Source organism: Sphaeramia orbicularis, chromosome 11, assembly GCF_902148855.1.
Source record: "Sphaeramia orbicularis chromosome 11, fSphaOr1.1, whole genome shotgun sequence".
In the NCBI taxonomy this organism is placed as follows: domain Eukaryota; kingdom Metazoa; phylum Chordata; class Actinopteri; order Kurtiformes; family Apogonidae; genus Sphaeramia; species Sphaeramia orbicularis.
Window position 1 is genome coordinate 40,187,263 of NC_043967.1, and position 17,533 is coordinate 40,204,795.

General features: G+C 38.8%; 1 protein-coding gene across 2 annotated transcripts; it reads left to right on the top strand.

Annotated features, from left to right (window-relative positions):
- The first annotated feature begins 498 nt into the window (after positions 1–498).
- thrap3b (thyroid hormone receptor associated protein 3b) lies at positions 499–16,669 on the top strand. Of its 2 annotated transcripts, XM_030147116.1 has the most exons (11): positions 499–896; positions 4,771–4,913; positions 6,815–7,627; positions 8,927–9,538; positions 10,398–10,564; positions 10,744–10,855; positions 10,967–11,042; positions 12,219–12,382; positions 13,757–13,985; positions 14,431–14,580; positions 15,109–16,669. In XM_030147116.1, the coding sequence occupies exons 2-11, from the start codon at positions 4,792–4,794 to the stop codon at positions 15,334–15,336; spliced, it is 2,673 nt and encodes an 890-aa protein (XP_030002976.1). In that variant the 5' UTR covers positions 499–896; positions 4,771–4,791; the 3' UTR covers positions 15,337–16,669. The 2 variants fall into 2 exon arrangements, with proteins under 2 accessions (XP_030002976.1, XP_030002978.1); XM_030147118.1 differs by lacking the exons at positions 499–896; positions 4,771–4,913 and adding an exon at positions 5,613–5,742.
- The last annotated feature ends 864 nt before the right edge of the window (positions 16,670–17,533 follow it).

Sequence of the window (17,533 nt, forward strand, 5' to 3'; positions counted from 1 at the left end):
CAAAGGCTGCCTAAGTCTTTTGCACAGCATTATAGATCATATTTGTTTTAACTAACTGTTGTTGTTTAATCGAGAAACTGCTAAAACAGGCCTAGAAAAACTACTGCTAGTACCAATGATAATAATGCATGTGTAATACTATTCCAAGCCTCATATATCTGGGATCAAATGTGAGACGTGTGGTGGTATATATGATGCCAAAGAATTTGTAAGCTACGTACATACGCAAAACAGAATAACAAAAAGATAAATCAACTTGCTAACTCATTTAACATGTGTTACTCAGTTTATCTAGGAATGGAAATTTGTGCTAACAGATTTATTATTATTATTTTTTCATGCGGATTAATGTAGCCACACTCCGGTCAGGAAACTATGCAACACTTGAGCAACAGGTCGCTTAGCGTGAAAACAAATAGATTCACCCTGAATCTACTATAAGCAAGAAATCTGATCTGGCTCCCCAAGGACACCCAAACTCCCTCGGAATCTCGCGTGATTTGGGTGTTGCAATCGCGCACAGATAGCACCCACAGCTAGTCGTGGCTCCATCTCGGAGGTTAGCTGCAGCCACCGATGAACCTTGATGCTTCAAAAACACACGACTGACACTATTTGCTAACTCGTAAGGCTATTCATAGATTTTTAGAATGGAAAATAACACAACAGATTGAAGAGCGGACATTTCTTAAATGAATTGTGCGTCCGGTTTGTAGCATTGCTGCTATTAGTAGAGGTAATAAGCTAGCGTAAGTTGCTAACATCCGTTTAGCGTTTACTACTCTCCGTGTAGTGAAACCAGGAAGGAGGGACCAGACCAGGAATCTTGGCCTCAAAGGTTACCCTACTATCAGTTGATAAAAACGAACCAGACCGGACTTGTGAACACAGAAAAGGTAACTGTGACTCAAATTATATTCGCACTGCAGCTAAGCTCATGTTATAAAGTGATTTACTGAGATATCAGAAAGTAAATTGTCATTAACACTCGTGTTTGACAGTTTTCAGTCATTTTTCAATTACTTTTGGTTTAACTCTTAGTTTTGGATTTGCAGCTGAATGTAAAGTTGCTTACATGCATCTATCGTGTCATCTCGTCGTGTTATTTAACGTCTGTTTGTCTTTGCTGTCAATGTGTAATTCAGTTGCATCTGTAGCAAACAGAATCCGACACCTGAACACTACACGATGATCAAACATTGGAATTAGTGTCATTGGAATATGGCTTGTGTTGGTGAAATAGTATATCCTTCAGACAACCAGACATTTGCGTCAGGACATTGGCTCAGCTGAATCTGAAGACTATGAATGAATTATGTTTGGTCATGGTTCAGTCGGATACGTTCACAGCGGTTAAATGTGTTCTTTCCCAATTATCACGACTCTAGAGTCCTGTATTGATTTTACAAAATGTAAGTTTTAAGGCTTCTTCATCGAAGATCTGAAGTATTAAGGCTACGAATTATTTTTTTGACATAAGGTTTCTGTGGTCCTTTCCGGGTTGTTATTTGCAGAGGAGGATGTTTGTCGGTTAAAATGTGTCTTTGTTAGATAATGTCAACCCACATAACCAGCTTTGCTACATTTCATGGGTAAACGAATTGTCAAAACTAGAGACCAAAGGACAAATGTAGTTGGCTATTTGAAATCGTATTAGATATTTGCATTGCTTGCACTGTGCAGACAGTAGAAATGCACTCCATTGTCTGCAGTGCTCCCAGAGACACTGATATAGTGAGATGGAAAAAAGCATGAAATTATTCATGTTTAGTTTCACTTCCTTTTTGTTACAATGTTAGAATGAGAGCTGGTGGTCTGTGTCTTACAATACAGGATAGTCAGTGATGCATCCCACTAATTAGCATTCAGAACATATATGAAGTCTTCAGGGTATTTTTCAGAGCTATTGCATTAGGGAGTGGTAATAGAGATGGTGCTTCACAGGAGCTGGTTTCATAAAGGTGTTTTAAACTGAACAGTGCTGTCTGTTCAGACCCAGTTTTGCTCTAATATTAGTCTAATGCAAGTTAGACAGTTAAACAAAAATAAAGACAGACTTGTGAGCACTACCCCCAGGCTAATCTGTAACCAAGACCTTTGCTGCCATGGCAACAGTCAGGTAAACTAAAAAGTGGCACCACCCGTCCTAAAACAGGAAAGCATAGGATATGTGCATATAGACTATAATTGGTGGTTTGCTTGCGGTTTGTTAGTGTTGTGGAAGATTTAATATTTTATAAGTGAAGTAGCTGCTGGTTAAATGAAGTGATGGGGATTTAGACAAATGTAACCAGTATCAGCCTGACTTCAAGACTTATCATAAATACCATCTAAAGAGTTGTTAGTTTTTCCAGATATGTCATAACTGAATTTTTCCTGTATTATATCTTCTAGCTGTTAAATTGCTCTTTGAATGTTTTCTGCTATAGTGAAATGAGCTGACTGGTTTGAAGTGATACCACAATCACAATAATTTACCCAGAATTCAGTCTATATTTTGGTTTGCCATCCCTGACTCTTCTACGTAACCACCATGCCCTTCATTTGTTATTAGATTTATGTCTATTAAAGTCAGCATTCTCTGCTTCAACCATACAAAATTTATTGGTTGATATTTTGTGAGGAGGGAGACGAAGGAATGCACAAATGATTTCTCAGGTTAGCTGTCGGTTAAATGTTCAGGTACTAGGAGCAGCAAGAGGCTTTTGTCTGCTAGTTTAGATTTTTTTGTAACAAAAAAGAACAGTGAAGCGGCATTAAAGTTTGACAGGCAGTGGACACATAGTAACCATTGTTGGGACATATTTACTGTTTTCCCTTCAAAACAAAAGAGGCATGTGGTGACAAACTTTTATTATTCAGTTGACTGCGTACTTTAGGCAAACCTTGAATCAAATGCTAATTTTTGGGCTTTGACAATACAGATTATTAGGACCAGAAAGAAAGTCAGGTCGGCAGTAAAATCTTCAAGGCCCTGCTGTAGTAAAAGCATTCTTCTTGCTCTACTGCACTGAAGCAGCTCCAGGGCAACTGTTTTGTCAGAGCGTCTGATCCCTTTTTTAGAGAGGAAATGCAGAGAATAGATTTGAAGGCCACACTACTAGGGCTGTAACTAACCACTGTTCACTGTTGGTTATTTTTTTGATTTGTCGATTAGTTGTTGGGTCTGTAAAATAGTGGTTTAGGTAATAGTTTATATAAAATGCCTACAAGGAAAGGCTCATTTCTTATTATATTTTGAATTGTATGTTCAACAAATAAAAGCTCCTTGGATATCATACCTGGCCATAAAAGTTTTTGAAAATTTGCCTGGAAATCAATCAAGCATACAGAATAATATAAAATATTAATATACAGCTATGTAAAGACTTTTCTACTGTAGTTGCAAACAAAATGAATATAGATCTAAAATTGGAATATGACAACATAACATTGAAGCTAAACATATATTGTTGTAACTTAAGTATTTTAGTTGTATTTTAACCTTTATTTAACCAGAAAGTCCCTTCAGATGAAATCTCTTTTTCAAGGGAGGTAACTGTATAGTAAATGACTATAGGCCCACCATACAATTTTGGTTTTTATGAAACAATAAATAAATATGGCATACTTTCAGTTTTAAACTGTAACTCCAAATTAAGGCTCATAATATAGATGAAATATAACGGAAAGAAAACATTCCATACTTGAAAGTGTTGTCCAAGTGCTGAAAAAAATCATTTAGAAGTGTGTTATTTGTGGCACAAAATAGCTGACAGAATATAATATGAAGTGATTGTCTCGCATACTGTATCATACGCAGCTCTATTTCACTTTTATATAACATTTCTTTGGTGTCGTGCAGTATTTTTTCTTTTACTTTGATGAACAATTGGCACTGATACCCACAGAGCTGTTGGTCTGACCTGATGTCCCTACTTATCATGTTGTTGTGAAGTTTGTGTCCTTGAGCACTTGCACTGTCTGGGTGAAAGTCTCTGTGAATTTCCAGCTTCCACTCGTCTTCAGCAGCAGATTGCACATCTTGTGTGCACAGAAGGTCTGCTCAACCTGTGTCATATTGCTGCTGGCTCATGTCCACATGTTTACATGCTGTTCCAGCTGTCTCAGGCCTTATTCCTCCGCAATGTCGGCTTCTGTGTTTTATTACGGCATGGGTCTTGATGTACCTTTTTTTTGACAGTTCAAGGTCATGTGGGGCTTTAGGGGCTGTTGATGGCAGATTTGTCAGCTGCTAGGTAACGGGGTCTTGATGACAGGTGACAGAATGTCAGAAGCATTGCCTGGTCTCAGCTTGTCAGCATGTCCGGAACTGCGTAGCTGTACAGTCCTCACTGATTTGTGCGTACCGGGTGTTTGCTTTTCATTCATTATTTCTCAACATTTTAACCTTTAGCTTTTGGTGTTGGTCTCATTTTGTAACAGAAACTGAACAGTACCATTAACCAAACTTTATACTTTGATGGCGTAGTGGTTAGCACTTCTGCCTCACAGCAACAAGGTTCCAGGTTTAACTCTCTGTGTTGTTTACCTGTTCTCTCCACATGGGTTTCCACTGAATTCTCCTCTGCTGGTGAAGATCTGGAGTTGGTCTCTGAATGCCTTCAGTGGCAGCTCACTGCACTTAATATGTGCTATGTGTTAATGCTAATACTAGGTACTGTGTGTGTATTAGGATGGGTCAAATGAAGAGACCGAATAACACCACTAGGATAAAAAAGTGAGTTAACTTTATCCTCTATAATAATTTGATATTTTTTCTTCTTTAAGGAACGGTGCTTCAGTGCAACCATGTCAAAGGCTCCAGATTCTCCATTAAAGTCTCGGTCCAAGTCTCGGTCCAGATCCAGATCTTACACTAGATCTCACTCGAGAAGCCGGTCACGATCAAGATCCAGGAAACGTCGCTATAGGTAAATACCAATCCTGTGCCTTCTTGTGTTTTACATGACTTCAGTTAATATATCCTGAGCAGGATTTTCTTCATCATTTTTTTCATCGTATTCAGCTGAGTCCGTTTTTGAATATTCAAGTGGTGCTCTTTGACTGCTTTGTTAGCCTTCTCTATTTGTGTTTCAGTTGTGTGTTTACACACCCTTCGCTTATCGTGTGTTGCTAATGCAAATTGACATCACCTTATGTTGAGATCACTTTTTAAATATGTCAGATAATGTGGTGCAGTTGTGTCAAATGTATAAAAGAGTCATGATCTTTAAAATATAAATACAGACCTGAACTTTTTATTTCATGTCAGCAGAGTTTATTCCTTGTTGTTGGAGAACGTGGTATTTCTTTTTTATTTGCATGTGTTTCCACATAGACAAATAGGCTGTTTGACCTCATTTCATTTTAAACCCGTATTTAACCATTATAATTGTCTTTTGTAATATTATTTCTTAGTTATTTCAAGACAGCTTAGTTCCTACATTGCATCTGTTTTTGTGTTTAACACACTTTTAGACAGAGAGTAAGTTGTTGGGGTGCATTTTCCCGGAAGGCCATTGTTACGGTGTAAGCCAATCACTTGAAAAGGGAGTTGGGAGCATGTCATCCAGGCCAAGCCATATCTCCCTCCCCTTTACTCCCTCCTCCCTTGGTGGATTGAGTCAGATTGTGTTCTGCATGTACTTTTCCTTTTCCACCACATACTGTTCATTGAAGAGACACTGTCCTGTTTGTGGGAAAGTATCGTATCTAGGCCGAGTCCAGGACTCTCTGAGTTCCAATGAAAAAGTCTGAGGGGTAAGCAGAGAATGTCTTCGCAGGTGTTTTTTTTGTTGTTGTTTACATGCCATCAGGACAGTAGCAGTGTTAAAACTGTGTCATCGTTTGTCGCATCATCCCTTCTCCAGATTAACATGCTCCTTTACATTTGGCTTAGACACTAGAACACGGTTAGCTATTAGTTAATGTGTGAAAAGAAGCTACATGTTTGTAGATGTAAGGATTCAGTGTAATTATTAAGGTGCCATTCTAGATTATTATTATTTTTTAAATCTTGTACATAACGCATAGCTTGTTTGCTGAAAGTTGGACAAAGACTTGAATAGTGTATGCTCCGTGTGATACAATATTTCATTTCTGTTCGAAGTCACCATGAATAAAAAAGCAGAGGCCCTTTGGCAGTCAAATGAGCTGTCTGGGTACAGAAGAGATACTGAAACTGAGGTTATATTGCCCCCTGTTGGCTAGATGCTGAGTTGCCAGTATTCTGTTGACAGCCAAAACTGTGGTTTATGAACCAACACAGCCTTCTGAGGGTCTGAGTGTTTTCCACAAATGAAACACTATTTGCTTTGGATAATGCATATTTCAACAATGATACACCAACATATTTCATAGCGTTCATCCATTGATTGGGAAGAAGAATGAAACTACATGCTACTAATTTTACTACACTACTATTTACTACTACTAGTGTGACTAATTCTTATTACAGTGGAATTCACAGTTTACATCAGTATGAAATTAAAGAGACAGATGGATTGTAGATTTATATCTGATAGATTTCATTGTGCTACTTACACAATGATAAAGTCTTGTCTATTCCAGATAGATAGATAGATGGAACTACATTGTTATTTACATTTCATTGTTAAACGAAATGAAAAAATGATCAGCAGTAATGACGGTGTGAAAATGTAAGAACAATACTTTGTTGTACTCTAATAAAACACAGTGTTGTAAATCAGCCTTCAGATACTGGTGTTCTGTAAAGAGGAATATGTTTGTAAGTCAGCACCTCCCTTGATTTTTCCAGCTGACATGATCCCTCTCATAATTTAGTTTCTTTTGCCTCTTTTCTTTTCTCCAGTTCTAGGTCTCGTTCCCGCTCTCGTTCTCACTCCCCATCCTACAGAAACTACCCCAGCAGGGACTATCAGAACAACAGAGGTGGGTTCAGGGGCTACAACCGAGGCTACCGGAGGCCCTACCACTACCGTGGCAGAAACCGAGGCTATTACCAACGTGGTCATTACCAGAACAGGGGAGGAGGTGGCTATGGCTATAAGTCGAATTGGCAGAGTGGTGGGGGTGGTGGGGGTGGGGGTGGCGGCGGCTGGCATGATCGCCACCATGACCAGGATCACCACTCGCACAGCCCAAGGAGGGGTCGATCACGCTCCCGCACACCTAGAAAGCGTTCTGGCAGCCGCAGCCGGTCCCACTACTCTGATCGCTCGTCTTCAGGCCGATCTCGGCGCTCCAGGCGCTCCAGCTACTCTTCCAGGTCCCGGTCGTCATCACGTCATCGTAGCAGCAAGGGCAAGCCCAGCGTAAAGGACTCTAAGGACAAGTTATCAGAAAGCCAATCAGAGAAATCTGGCCGCGCAGCTGACGGCAGCGCTATCGAGAAAGCGTCTGGAGGGAAATGGATCGACTATGACACCAGTCCCAAACGGACCAGTCCAGAAGCTGCTGCTAAGAAAGACGACACTGCCTCTGCTGCTGAGAGCAAAGGGCCCACGAGTGGAGGACCTCTCTGGAAAACCATCGGCAGCGTGTCCCCCCCAGCGAAGAGCCCCACCAAGTCAGGGCAAACTGCCTCTTTCAGTGGATTTGGATTCTTCTCTAAGGAAGACACCAAAGAGGGAGACAAGAGTGTAATTTCTACTGCATTCAGGAAGTATGTCTGCATCCTATTTTTCCAACAGTTTAATGTGGATTTTTAAGTTTTTATGATTTTCTTAACAAATGTAATTTTTCTTTCAAAGATGTTTAGCCTTTTTTCAAAGATCCTTGGAAGAATTCATTTTAAATTGGAATACATAGAAGTCCTCATTTAAATGCATTGAAAATGTAGCCGCCTTTTGTCTTGGAAGTTGTATGACGTCCATCTTAAGACAGTGGTGTTTAAGCGTGAGTATAATTATTGCAATGTAAATCCTGTTCTCTTTACATTCAGGGTAAATAATTTTTACAAAGCAAAAAGCTTCCTATCTAATCTGCATTTTGGGATATTTGGTTGGCAAACAGTTGGTATTTGATTCATTTAATCTTGATGTTTTGCTACATTAACAAGGGTGACAGTCATCTAAATACAGAAAGTTAACAAGCTTTTCATTAATAATCAAAACACCATGTTGATTGGGCAGTACTTAATAATGCTGACAATGACTAATCTAAAACTACCAAGTCTATCTATTAAAGCAGTGTATGACTGTCATCACAATTTTTTTTTCAAATTTGTAGAACCCGAGTGATAGCCTAATTATCACTAATCCATTAGTCTTTCTGTGCTTACACACCTGAATCACTTCCCTCACAGTGAAGAACTTCAAAGATGATTCTTCATAAACACAGTCCGCTTGTTTACATAACAAACTGAAGTGTCACTTGGCCTTTTTTGGAAATTTTGTCGCAAAGTGCATTGTGGGAATGGGAATTCCACACAGCAGCAACAAAGATGGAGATCAGTGAAAGCGTTTCTCACAGATTCAGCAAGAAAACGAGCCATATCACGACAACATAAAATTATACAGTCCACCAGGGTTGTTTTAAAGAATGAGTATAGTTGGTAGATGGAGGTAAATGTGACATTTGGGTTCAGCACTCACCAAGAGACAGCGAAATTTCTGCTGTGTAGGAAAAAAATTTGTGATGAAAGTCATACGCTGCTTTAAGTAAATGAAACCAGCAATTCTTTCTGCATATTTTATTTTGAAAAAAGACAAGGTAAACCACATTAAAGCTGCTCTTTTTAAGTTTCAAATTTAATACACACACATTTAGCAGAGAGATGAGGAATAAATATTACTACATTATCTTAAGACTCATTTAGAGGTGTATTCAGAGTATGGGCATCACTATGTTTATTGTTTTTTAGGTTATTGTTCTGCTCAGATTTGATTAATGTTGTTAACTGTCTAATGGATATCTACATAGTGAAACGGGAATTACAACTCAGTTTGGCAATCTGTTTCAGGTTTCTGGCTGAGAATAAAAACAAAAAACAGGCTGCAGAAAAGGACAACAGTCGTGAGAAGGAGCAGAGCTCAGCAGATAGAGAGTCGGAGAAAGGCAGCAAGTCCGGAGAACTCTTCAACTTGTCATCCACATCCTTCAGTGATTCCAAGGAAGACAAGACCATGCCTTTCTTTGAAGCTGGAGAAGAGGAGTTCCTCAAGTCCCATGGTCTGAAGGAGAGGGACATTGATGATGACGGTGAAATCAAAACCACTCTCACACCACGTGACATTTTTGGTAAATGGGGGGATGAGCCGAGCTACTCGACTTCCTACCCGACGATTAAGGAGAAAAGTCGAAGAGATGCCGAAGACGAAGAGCCCATAGATCACATGGAGGAAGAGGTGTACCGAGGCCGCAAGCACAGCTCCAAGAAGGAGGAGAAAGCGAAGAAGAAGGAGAAGAAGGAAAAGTCCAAAAGGAGTCCGTCCCCTGCTCCAGCATCTTCCAGAGAGAAGGACAGGCCACTGTTTCCTGGCGCCTTTCCTCCTCGTGGAGACTCACCTGTACGTCTGTCTGCATCGAGGGAGGACTTTGAAACCAAAATCAGTTCCTTTGATGACATGCCCAGGTATGTGACCTCCCACTCATTCACAGTAGATATAGAGGGTATGCATGTGACGTTACTTTTATTATACAGAGTGGCAGAAACACAACTTACTGGCAGTGTTGATGTGGAATGCAACAATGAAAAATTAGATTCCTGGAAACTAGATTATTTTTATGTAGGCATTTAATTTTTTCTTTTTTTTGTAACTCACTTTTTATTATTTATTCTTTCTTTTCACCCATTAAACATTTTACAGTGGTACAACAGGATATAGTTGTAAGAACATATATCAATAAAAATATGAAAATCAAATGTAAAAAAACAAACAAGAAAAAACAGCAAAAAAAACAAAACAACAAACCCCACAGAAACACACGTTCAACAAAAAAACAAACAAACAAAAAGTGACAAAAACAGAGTACTGTCAATTTTGTTATACAGGATATATTGTTACATTATAACCATTTTCAGATGACATAGGACCAGGGCCAGGACAAAAAACATTTGATAGGCATTTAAATTTAATACTTGATACAGTCAGCTGCCTGTAAGTCCACTATTCTTTTGCGCCATTTTTCTAAGTTATTTAACGTGGGGAAATAGGACAACAAGCTGGGAGGGCTTTTGTATACCTTCAGGCTTTGATAAACAGCAAAATCTGGTACCAAGCCACATGGCAATGTCCAAGTAGTAACGATCACTGTCTGTTTTAGTTTTCATAATTTCCTGTATTAAGTGTTATGCATATAGTACTGCTGTAGTACTCCTTTTGCCACTCAGCGCTCTAGTGGGAAAGTGACGTTTGTAATATTCCCTCCATACAGCTACCGCTTTCATTCCCATTAATCATCATTGCTGTCCACTTGTTTCTTTCTCTTAGCTCGTCCCTATCTAAAGATCGTCTCTTGTCCCGAGATCTACTGAATCCATCAAAAAAAGATGCAGAATTTCGTTCCATTTTCCAGCACATTCAAACAGCACAGCTTCGTCGCAGCCCTTCTGAGCTGTTTGCTCAGCACATAGTCTCAATTGTGCACTACATTAAAGGTATAGTATGATCTGTGATGGCTCTGTCCATTTACTACAGGAATACAGGATGACAGTCTGTGGAGAGTTAAATTATTATGAATGTATTAATTGTTGCAGTGCCTTAAAACAGTGAACATATTATTTATGACACTTGATGCTCCTGTTTGTTGAATGGCTCATGTTTTGTCTGTTTGCAGCTCAACACTTCCACTCATCAGACATGACTTTAAGTGAGCGGTTTGCCATGTACCAAAGAAAAGCTGCAGAGGCAGAAATGATGAAGCCAAGGAAGAGCCCAGAAATCCACAGGTATCCTCTTTTTCAAGCTTTCTGAACATATTCACATTCAGCAATGATCCATTCTACAGTCAGTTACTTGAAACATTATCACTGACTGACTGTTGTTTTATCTTCTCTCAGGCGAATCGATGTTTCCCCCAGTGCCTTTAAGAGGCACTCTCACCTGTTTGAGGATATGGAGGAGACGAGCTACAAGGTGACCAGCCCTTTTGAAATTTGACGTATTTGGAGCAAGCAGAAATGTGACGATCCAAAGCAGCAGTATTCAGCTTTGTGCTTTTCTTTCAAAGGATGCATATTTCTAAATCAAAACAGCCCAATTGTGTTTTGTAAGTGCCAAGCAACCCCCCAGCGTATGAGATATGGTTATTGATTGGGTATGTACGAACCCAAGCAAAGGCTAAAAGGAAGTGAATTAAGATCCTGAGTCCAAGCATCTCAAGGGACGCTTATCAATGCCTTTACCTTGTAAGTATTTTTCCTAAAAAGACAAAAATCAAGCCACAAAAGAACTGTGAAATTGAGTTTATTTTAAATGCTATATGCATGCCGCTGGTTTCCATCAATAGCTGTTTTGTGAAAAGTATAATTTTAATAAACATTCTTGTAATGTTGTTGTAGCTGCACATGGTGTTTATATGAGCTCAAATTAGAGTCACTAAGAGTTCGAGCTTGTAAAGCAACGTTCGGAAATAACTCTTACGTTTGTAGTTGAAAACCTGCAAGATATTTATGCATGAGAAAGTTTAGATTGTGTTCATGTAGAAAAGATTTGAGTAGGTAGGAAAAAATTGCATATGTTAGAAAGTGGAAATAGTAAAACTATATTCAACCGTCTGCAGCAGAAAAGTAGACGACAGAACTATGTACCCTCTGATTGGACCACTGCACTCTGCTTAATCACTGTCCAGCCAGATTCAGGGGTCAGAATTCCTACTTTAAATGACATTGTGGTAACTATTACTGCTTTGTGTCTTTCCACAGATGTTCATGGAAGTTTAATTTATTTCAACCAATCTGTTCTCGACATGCACAAACTTACTCAAATTTATTGTCAAAGTTTACAGAGTTTTGTGAATATTGCTTTACAAGCTTAAAAATCTTATCGATCCCAATCTGAGCCTGTAGTTTCACTGCATTTGTGCAAAACTCAATATCCACATTCTGTTTTGACCACTAGAGGGAACACAGAGCTTTACATGTTGTGCATCAGAATTTGTACTGCACTGCAGACTTTGTCATGTTTAACAAATGAATAGCATTTATCAGTCTATGGAACTATGTGAGCTTGATTACTTCTTTCAAAAAAAAAAAAAAATTGCCCAACATTGTTGAAAACCACTGGTGTTAACTAATGAACGTATCACTACAGGATCCAGGTAAAAAGTTCAAAGGTGACGTGATGGATCTTCGCCTGGATATTGAAAGACGTAAGAGGTTTGCTGGGAAGGAGCGCGGCAGGAGCCCAGGAGGCTCCCGAGGACCGAGCAGAGAGAGGTCCTCTGAGAAACCTGGAAAACACCACAAGAAATCCAAGTACGTGTAGACTGGAGGCAGTGATTGAAGGGCTGATTAAGTTCAGTCTGTGTTTGGCATGGTTACCTTTGTTTCTAGAGATGCAAAGCTATGACAGGAAAGGAGAAAAACAGTTGTGTTTATTTTAAATAGTGTATGTAGGTTTTGCTATTTATATGTGTATTTTGGGGAAAAATACCTATTTTAGAAACTGCTGTTAACATTTCTTCCAATATCCAATGTGTTTTTCCAGATAATAATGAAATAAGAAATTATGTAAAGAAGACATTTTGTAGCTAGAACTTGAGGTTAATTCTAATAAAACAAGAGTTCATAAATTAGTGGTAGATTGGTAGAATAACCCTGATATTCCGTCATAGCTTTCATAAAGCTTGGTTTTCACATGGCTATTTGCTGCTTTGTGCCACTCATGTAAAAAATTCAAGCTGCTCTTTGTTTGATGGCTTGAGGTTTTCAACTGACTTTAGTTCTGGGAAACTGGTGGTCTCTTAATTTTTTCCAGAGCTGTATATTCATCAATCAGTGATAGATAACCATCACTGCATAGTTCTCTCATAGATGAAATTTTAACACTAACAGGCTGCCTGCAACATCAGTGACATTAAAGCATTTTTTTGGTTTATCTATGGGCAGTTTTATGTGAAGCACTAAAAGGAAATGTTAATTATGCATGTGTCAGTTACCACACAAAGCATAGCTCAAGTACAGCTGAGAAAGAGTGGATCAGAACAAACAGAGGCGTAAGAAGAACAAGAGGGAAAGGAGTGGAACCAAAGCCATAGCCGTCTCCCAAACAGAGTCTAAACATTACAGGTCAGCAGTTAGCCCTTGCTTTGAGGCCGCAGATGAAATGCCCATGATCACAGCTCAGCACATTGTGGCAGGACTTAAGTGCCGTAACATGCCTGTGGGATAAACCAAATGGTCTGAATGTACTGGTGAAGAAGTTGGCTGAATATGTTAGGATTACACTGACGTATTTACATTCTGCCAGAAGCTATAAATATGTTTTTCCTGTGATTCGTTTCCTCTTGAAATATTACCTGAGTTGAAGGTTATAACTTATTTTTTACTGTAAGTTTAGGTTTAGTTAGTCCATAAGAGTTGAATTTTGTCCATTTTTGAATTTACTGTTTTTAGTTCATGTTACTTTGTCAAGTTTTGAGAAGTAAGTCTTAAATTACAGAACGTGCAAGTTTTCATCTTTATTAACTATGATGATCAAGAAATTAATAATAAATTAAAAGAGAGAGAAGTGAAAACTACAGCTATTTGATCTCTTTAAACCTTGGTAACCATGCAACAAACTTAACCTGCTTCAGTTCACTTTTTTTGTCTTCTGTTCCAATGACACTGTCTATTGTTTGTCCACAGGAAGGGAAAGAAGAAGCGGGATCGCTCTCCATCCTCTTCTTCATCTTCATCCTCTCCATCCCCTTACCCACCTTTCAGAGGTAAAGAGTTCATGGGGGAGGGGATGGAGCACTCGGAGGAGGGCTTCGGTCACTCACGCTACCCGCCTCGGGACTACAGCGGGCCCGGGGACAGGGGCTCTCGCGATTACGAGGGCCACAACATGGAGAGAGGCCGGGGCCGTGGATTTGTAAGTCCTTGTCTGCCCTTTGTTCGTCTCTCCTGCTGGATTTATGTTTTTCAGTGAGCTACTGACATATCATCTTCTTACAATTTTCTGTCCTAATGACATCACAGTAGACCTCACTTCTCTGCTCTGTTCCTTCCTCCTAATGCTAAGGAACATAATGTGGATGATGATGATAATGATGACACTCTATCATACTTATTCCATGCACTACCTGATTTTTATTAAGGTAACGTAGCGCAAATCAGTGGAATCTCATCTCATCACTAAACGAATGCCTGACTTCCATCAGTATGGCCTTTTTGTGAATCCTAGTTGTTTTTGTGTGCTGGTTTCCTTATCATTCCCCAGGCTCATCTAAGAATATGATATTAGACATTAGAATATCACATATGACACAGAATTAACAACTGAAGTTGAAATATATGCATTTTTGTTCCAATTCTAGTTTCCCAGGGTCAGAGGAAGAGGCTGGAACAGGGGGAACTATCCTGGCAACAACAGCAATGGAAACCCTGCCACTATGAATCCTCCGGTGCGCCCCCCAGAGGAGGAGTGGGACCCTGAATACACCCCCAAGAGCAGGAAGTATTACCTGGTGAGTCTATTAAAACACTAATGAATTCACAAGGAAATGTTTGCAGGTTTAAACTCAATTTAAGACAGAAATGTGATGTATGAAAAGCTCTGAACATTATACTTTAATAAACAAGAAGAATTATAAATCAGCACAACTATCATTTATTGTACATTACAGAAGAGTTTAAGGCTGCAGCTTGTGATTATTGTGATATTATAACCTTGGTGTACATCATACAATACATTATTAATACAATAAATACAATAAAAATACAATGTAAAACCACCAAGAAGAATAACTACAGAGATGGGAATGAAATGCTGAGCAGACATCACAGGTGTTCACAGGTTTGATTAGATTTCAACCTTTTTTTTTTTTTAAGCTTTTTTTTAAATGAGGTAAAGGTGGAGATTTCACGAATAGTCGTTGGGAGACTTCTTGTGTCTTTGCATTTTCGTTTTATTGTCTGTTTGTTAAAAAATGTAAAATCTGTCAAAAATATCAAAAATAATGTATGAAAAGAACAACCTTTGCGTGTTCTTCCAGCACGACGACCGCGACGGTGAAAAAACCTGGGCCGATAATCGCGGGAGGGGCCGCGGATCTTTCCCGACTCGCCGTGGGCGCTTCGTCTACCGAAAGGGAGGCAGCAGCCCGAAGTGGACCCACGACATGTTCCAGGGAGGAGAGGAGGGGGAGCTGGGAGACGACGGCATCGAGGTAGACCACAAAGAAGGCAAGGCCGCCGGAGACACCCCCACCTCCAAGCAGTAACCGCCGCCGTCGTCCTGTGTCAGAACGGTTACAGTAAACAAGGCGTTCGTTTTCTTTTCCGCCTCCTTCGCGTCATCTCATTATTTAATGGTTACAATGTGTTCAGCGAGTTCAAGCCTTGTTATAAGAACTGTAGTCGACGTGAATGAAGAGCAGCACTCTGTGACGTTTGTACGTGAGGTTCATTCATAGCTTCATTTCAGGGTGGTTTTGATGTAATGGTGAGTTGTCTTGGCTTTTGCGTTGCAGTTGGTTGAAAATAATTAAATTGTATCCTGTACGGGAGAAGATAATGAAGCGACAAAGTTCTAAAGTAGCGTTTCAGAAAATATGACAATAAAAGTAATTGTGCCTTAGAAGATGATATTACAATTAAATGTACTTCTCTGATGTTGGACGGTGCACTATAAGGGGTCTTCGGTGTAGAAAGGTGTTAGACGACTTGCATTTCATTTTTTTTGTTTTTGTTTTAATGTGTTTCTTTGTGTTCGGGGCTGTGATAAATCTTTGTTACTGCATGAAACGTTTGATCCATACCTCGCTCATCGGGACCAATCATTAGTGAGCACGGGGCTCATGCAAATTATAAAACATGGAAAATGTGGTTTGTCATTTACATTATCTGGTCTTTTTTTCATGTAGTGCCACTTCACCTGTTGTTTCTTCTTATGAAAGGATGATGTTTTAGTGTTTGAGTTATATTCTCATTGTTTTCAGTTTAAAAAAGAAAAAAAACAACAAAACGTAAATTGGCACCAAAAATCCAGATATACTTTGCTTTAGATTAATAATTAACATAGGTTTCTGCCTCTGTCTGATAAATTTAGGTAAGTGGCAACCTTTATTTAGATTTTTAATAAGAAAAGGAATAGTTACTACAAAAAGATTCTTACATGTATAGATTATAAGTCCTAAATTATTGTAATCTTAATGTCAGGAGAGAGATAAAGTAATGAATATGGTTCTTTTGTAATGTACAAATGGCAGTAATTCTGTCATATAGTCTACTGCTAAAAAAAAAAACCCTGCAGTTGAAACTTTAGTGATTGACCCCGAGATAAAAAACCCCCAAAACTCGCGGCGAAACATTTTGTCAAAGGTGAAGGTGAGTTTTTTTTTTTTTAAAGAGTCGACACACAAACTAGGAGAATCTAGTTTTGTGGCTCTCACTGTGCTGCTTTGTCCACTTTTGACTGTACATATTGCATGTACTAAACAGAACTGTAGGACTTTTTTTGTTTGTTTAATCTGAAGCTGAAAACTTTTTTACTGTTCAAGAGCTTTGAAGTACTTGTCTTTTAATTTTCAATAAATTTTTCTTTGATTCAGGGCAGTTTTGTCAGTGTGGTCTGTCACATTGAGTCCGTTTTTGTTTACATCCTTAGACGTAAGAGGTATGGAGGCTTCTTACTGAATTTACTTTTATGATTATTCTGAGATACTAGTTATTACCTCTGCCAAGGAGGTTATGTTTTTGCCGGCGTTGGTTTGTTTGTTTGTTTGTTTGTTTGTTTGTTTGTCTGTCCGTGTTCAAAATAACTTGAAAAGTTATGGACGGATTTTGATGAAATTTTCAGGCAATGTTGATACTGGCACAAGTAACAAATTGAATTTCGGTGGTGATCGGGGGGTGATCACCCTTGGCAGAGGTCTGCGCTCTCCGAGGGCTTTTCTAGTTAAAAATGTCTCATTTAATAACGTAATTCAGTACCTAAGGAGTGAATCTCAGCAGCATCAGTCCATATATTTTATACATTTATTATACAGACAAGTGATAATATTAGGTAAATTTTCATGATGTAACACTACTGAGTTGACACAGAAAACCTGAGTTACACTTAGCAGCTACATTTGTTTTGATTGGGAAAATTGTAGAAGAGCTGATACATTTATTTATTTATTTATTTATTTACATTTTTATCCCCTTTAGCCCTATCAACCCACCCGTGGGCTGAAAAAATTATATTAATATTCATCTACTATAAAAATATAATAAATCAGGACAATGAATGTTTTTTTTCAGCTTTTGCTCAGAGTTTAGACCCTAATGTTAATAAAAGTACATCAAAAGTGTATTTTAGTGCAAACTTTAATGTTCAAACATGATTTTTAATCTTTGTGGGGTGAAATATGCTATTAAAAATCTCTGACACGAACAATTAATTTATGCATATCATTGTCAATCCAGCTGAAAAAA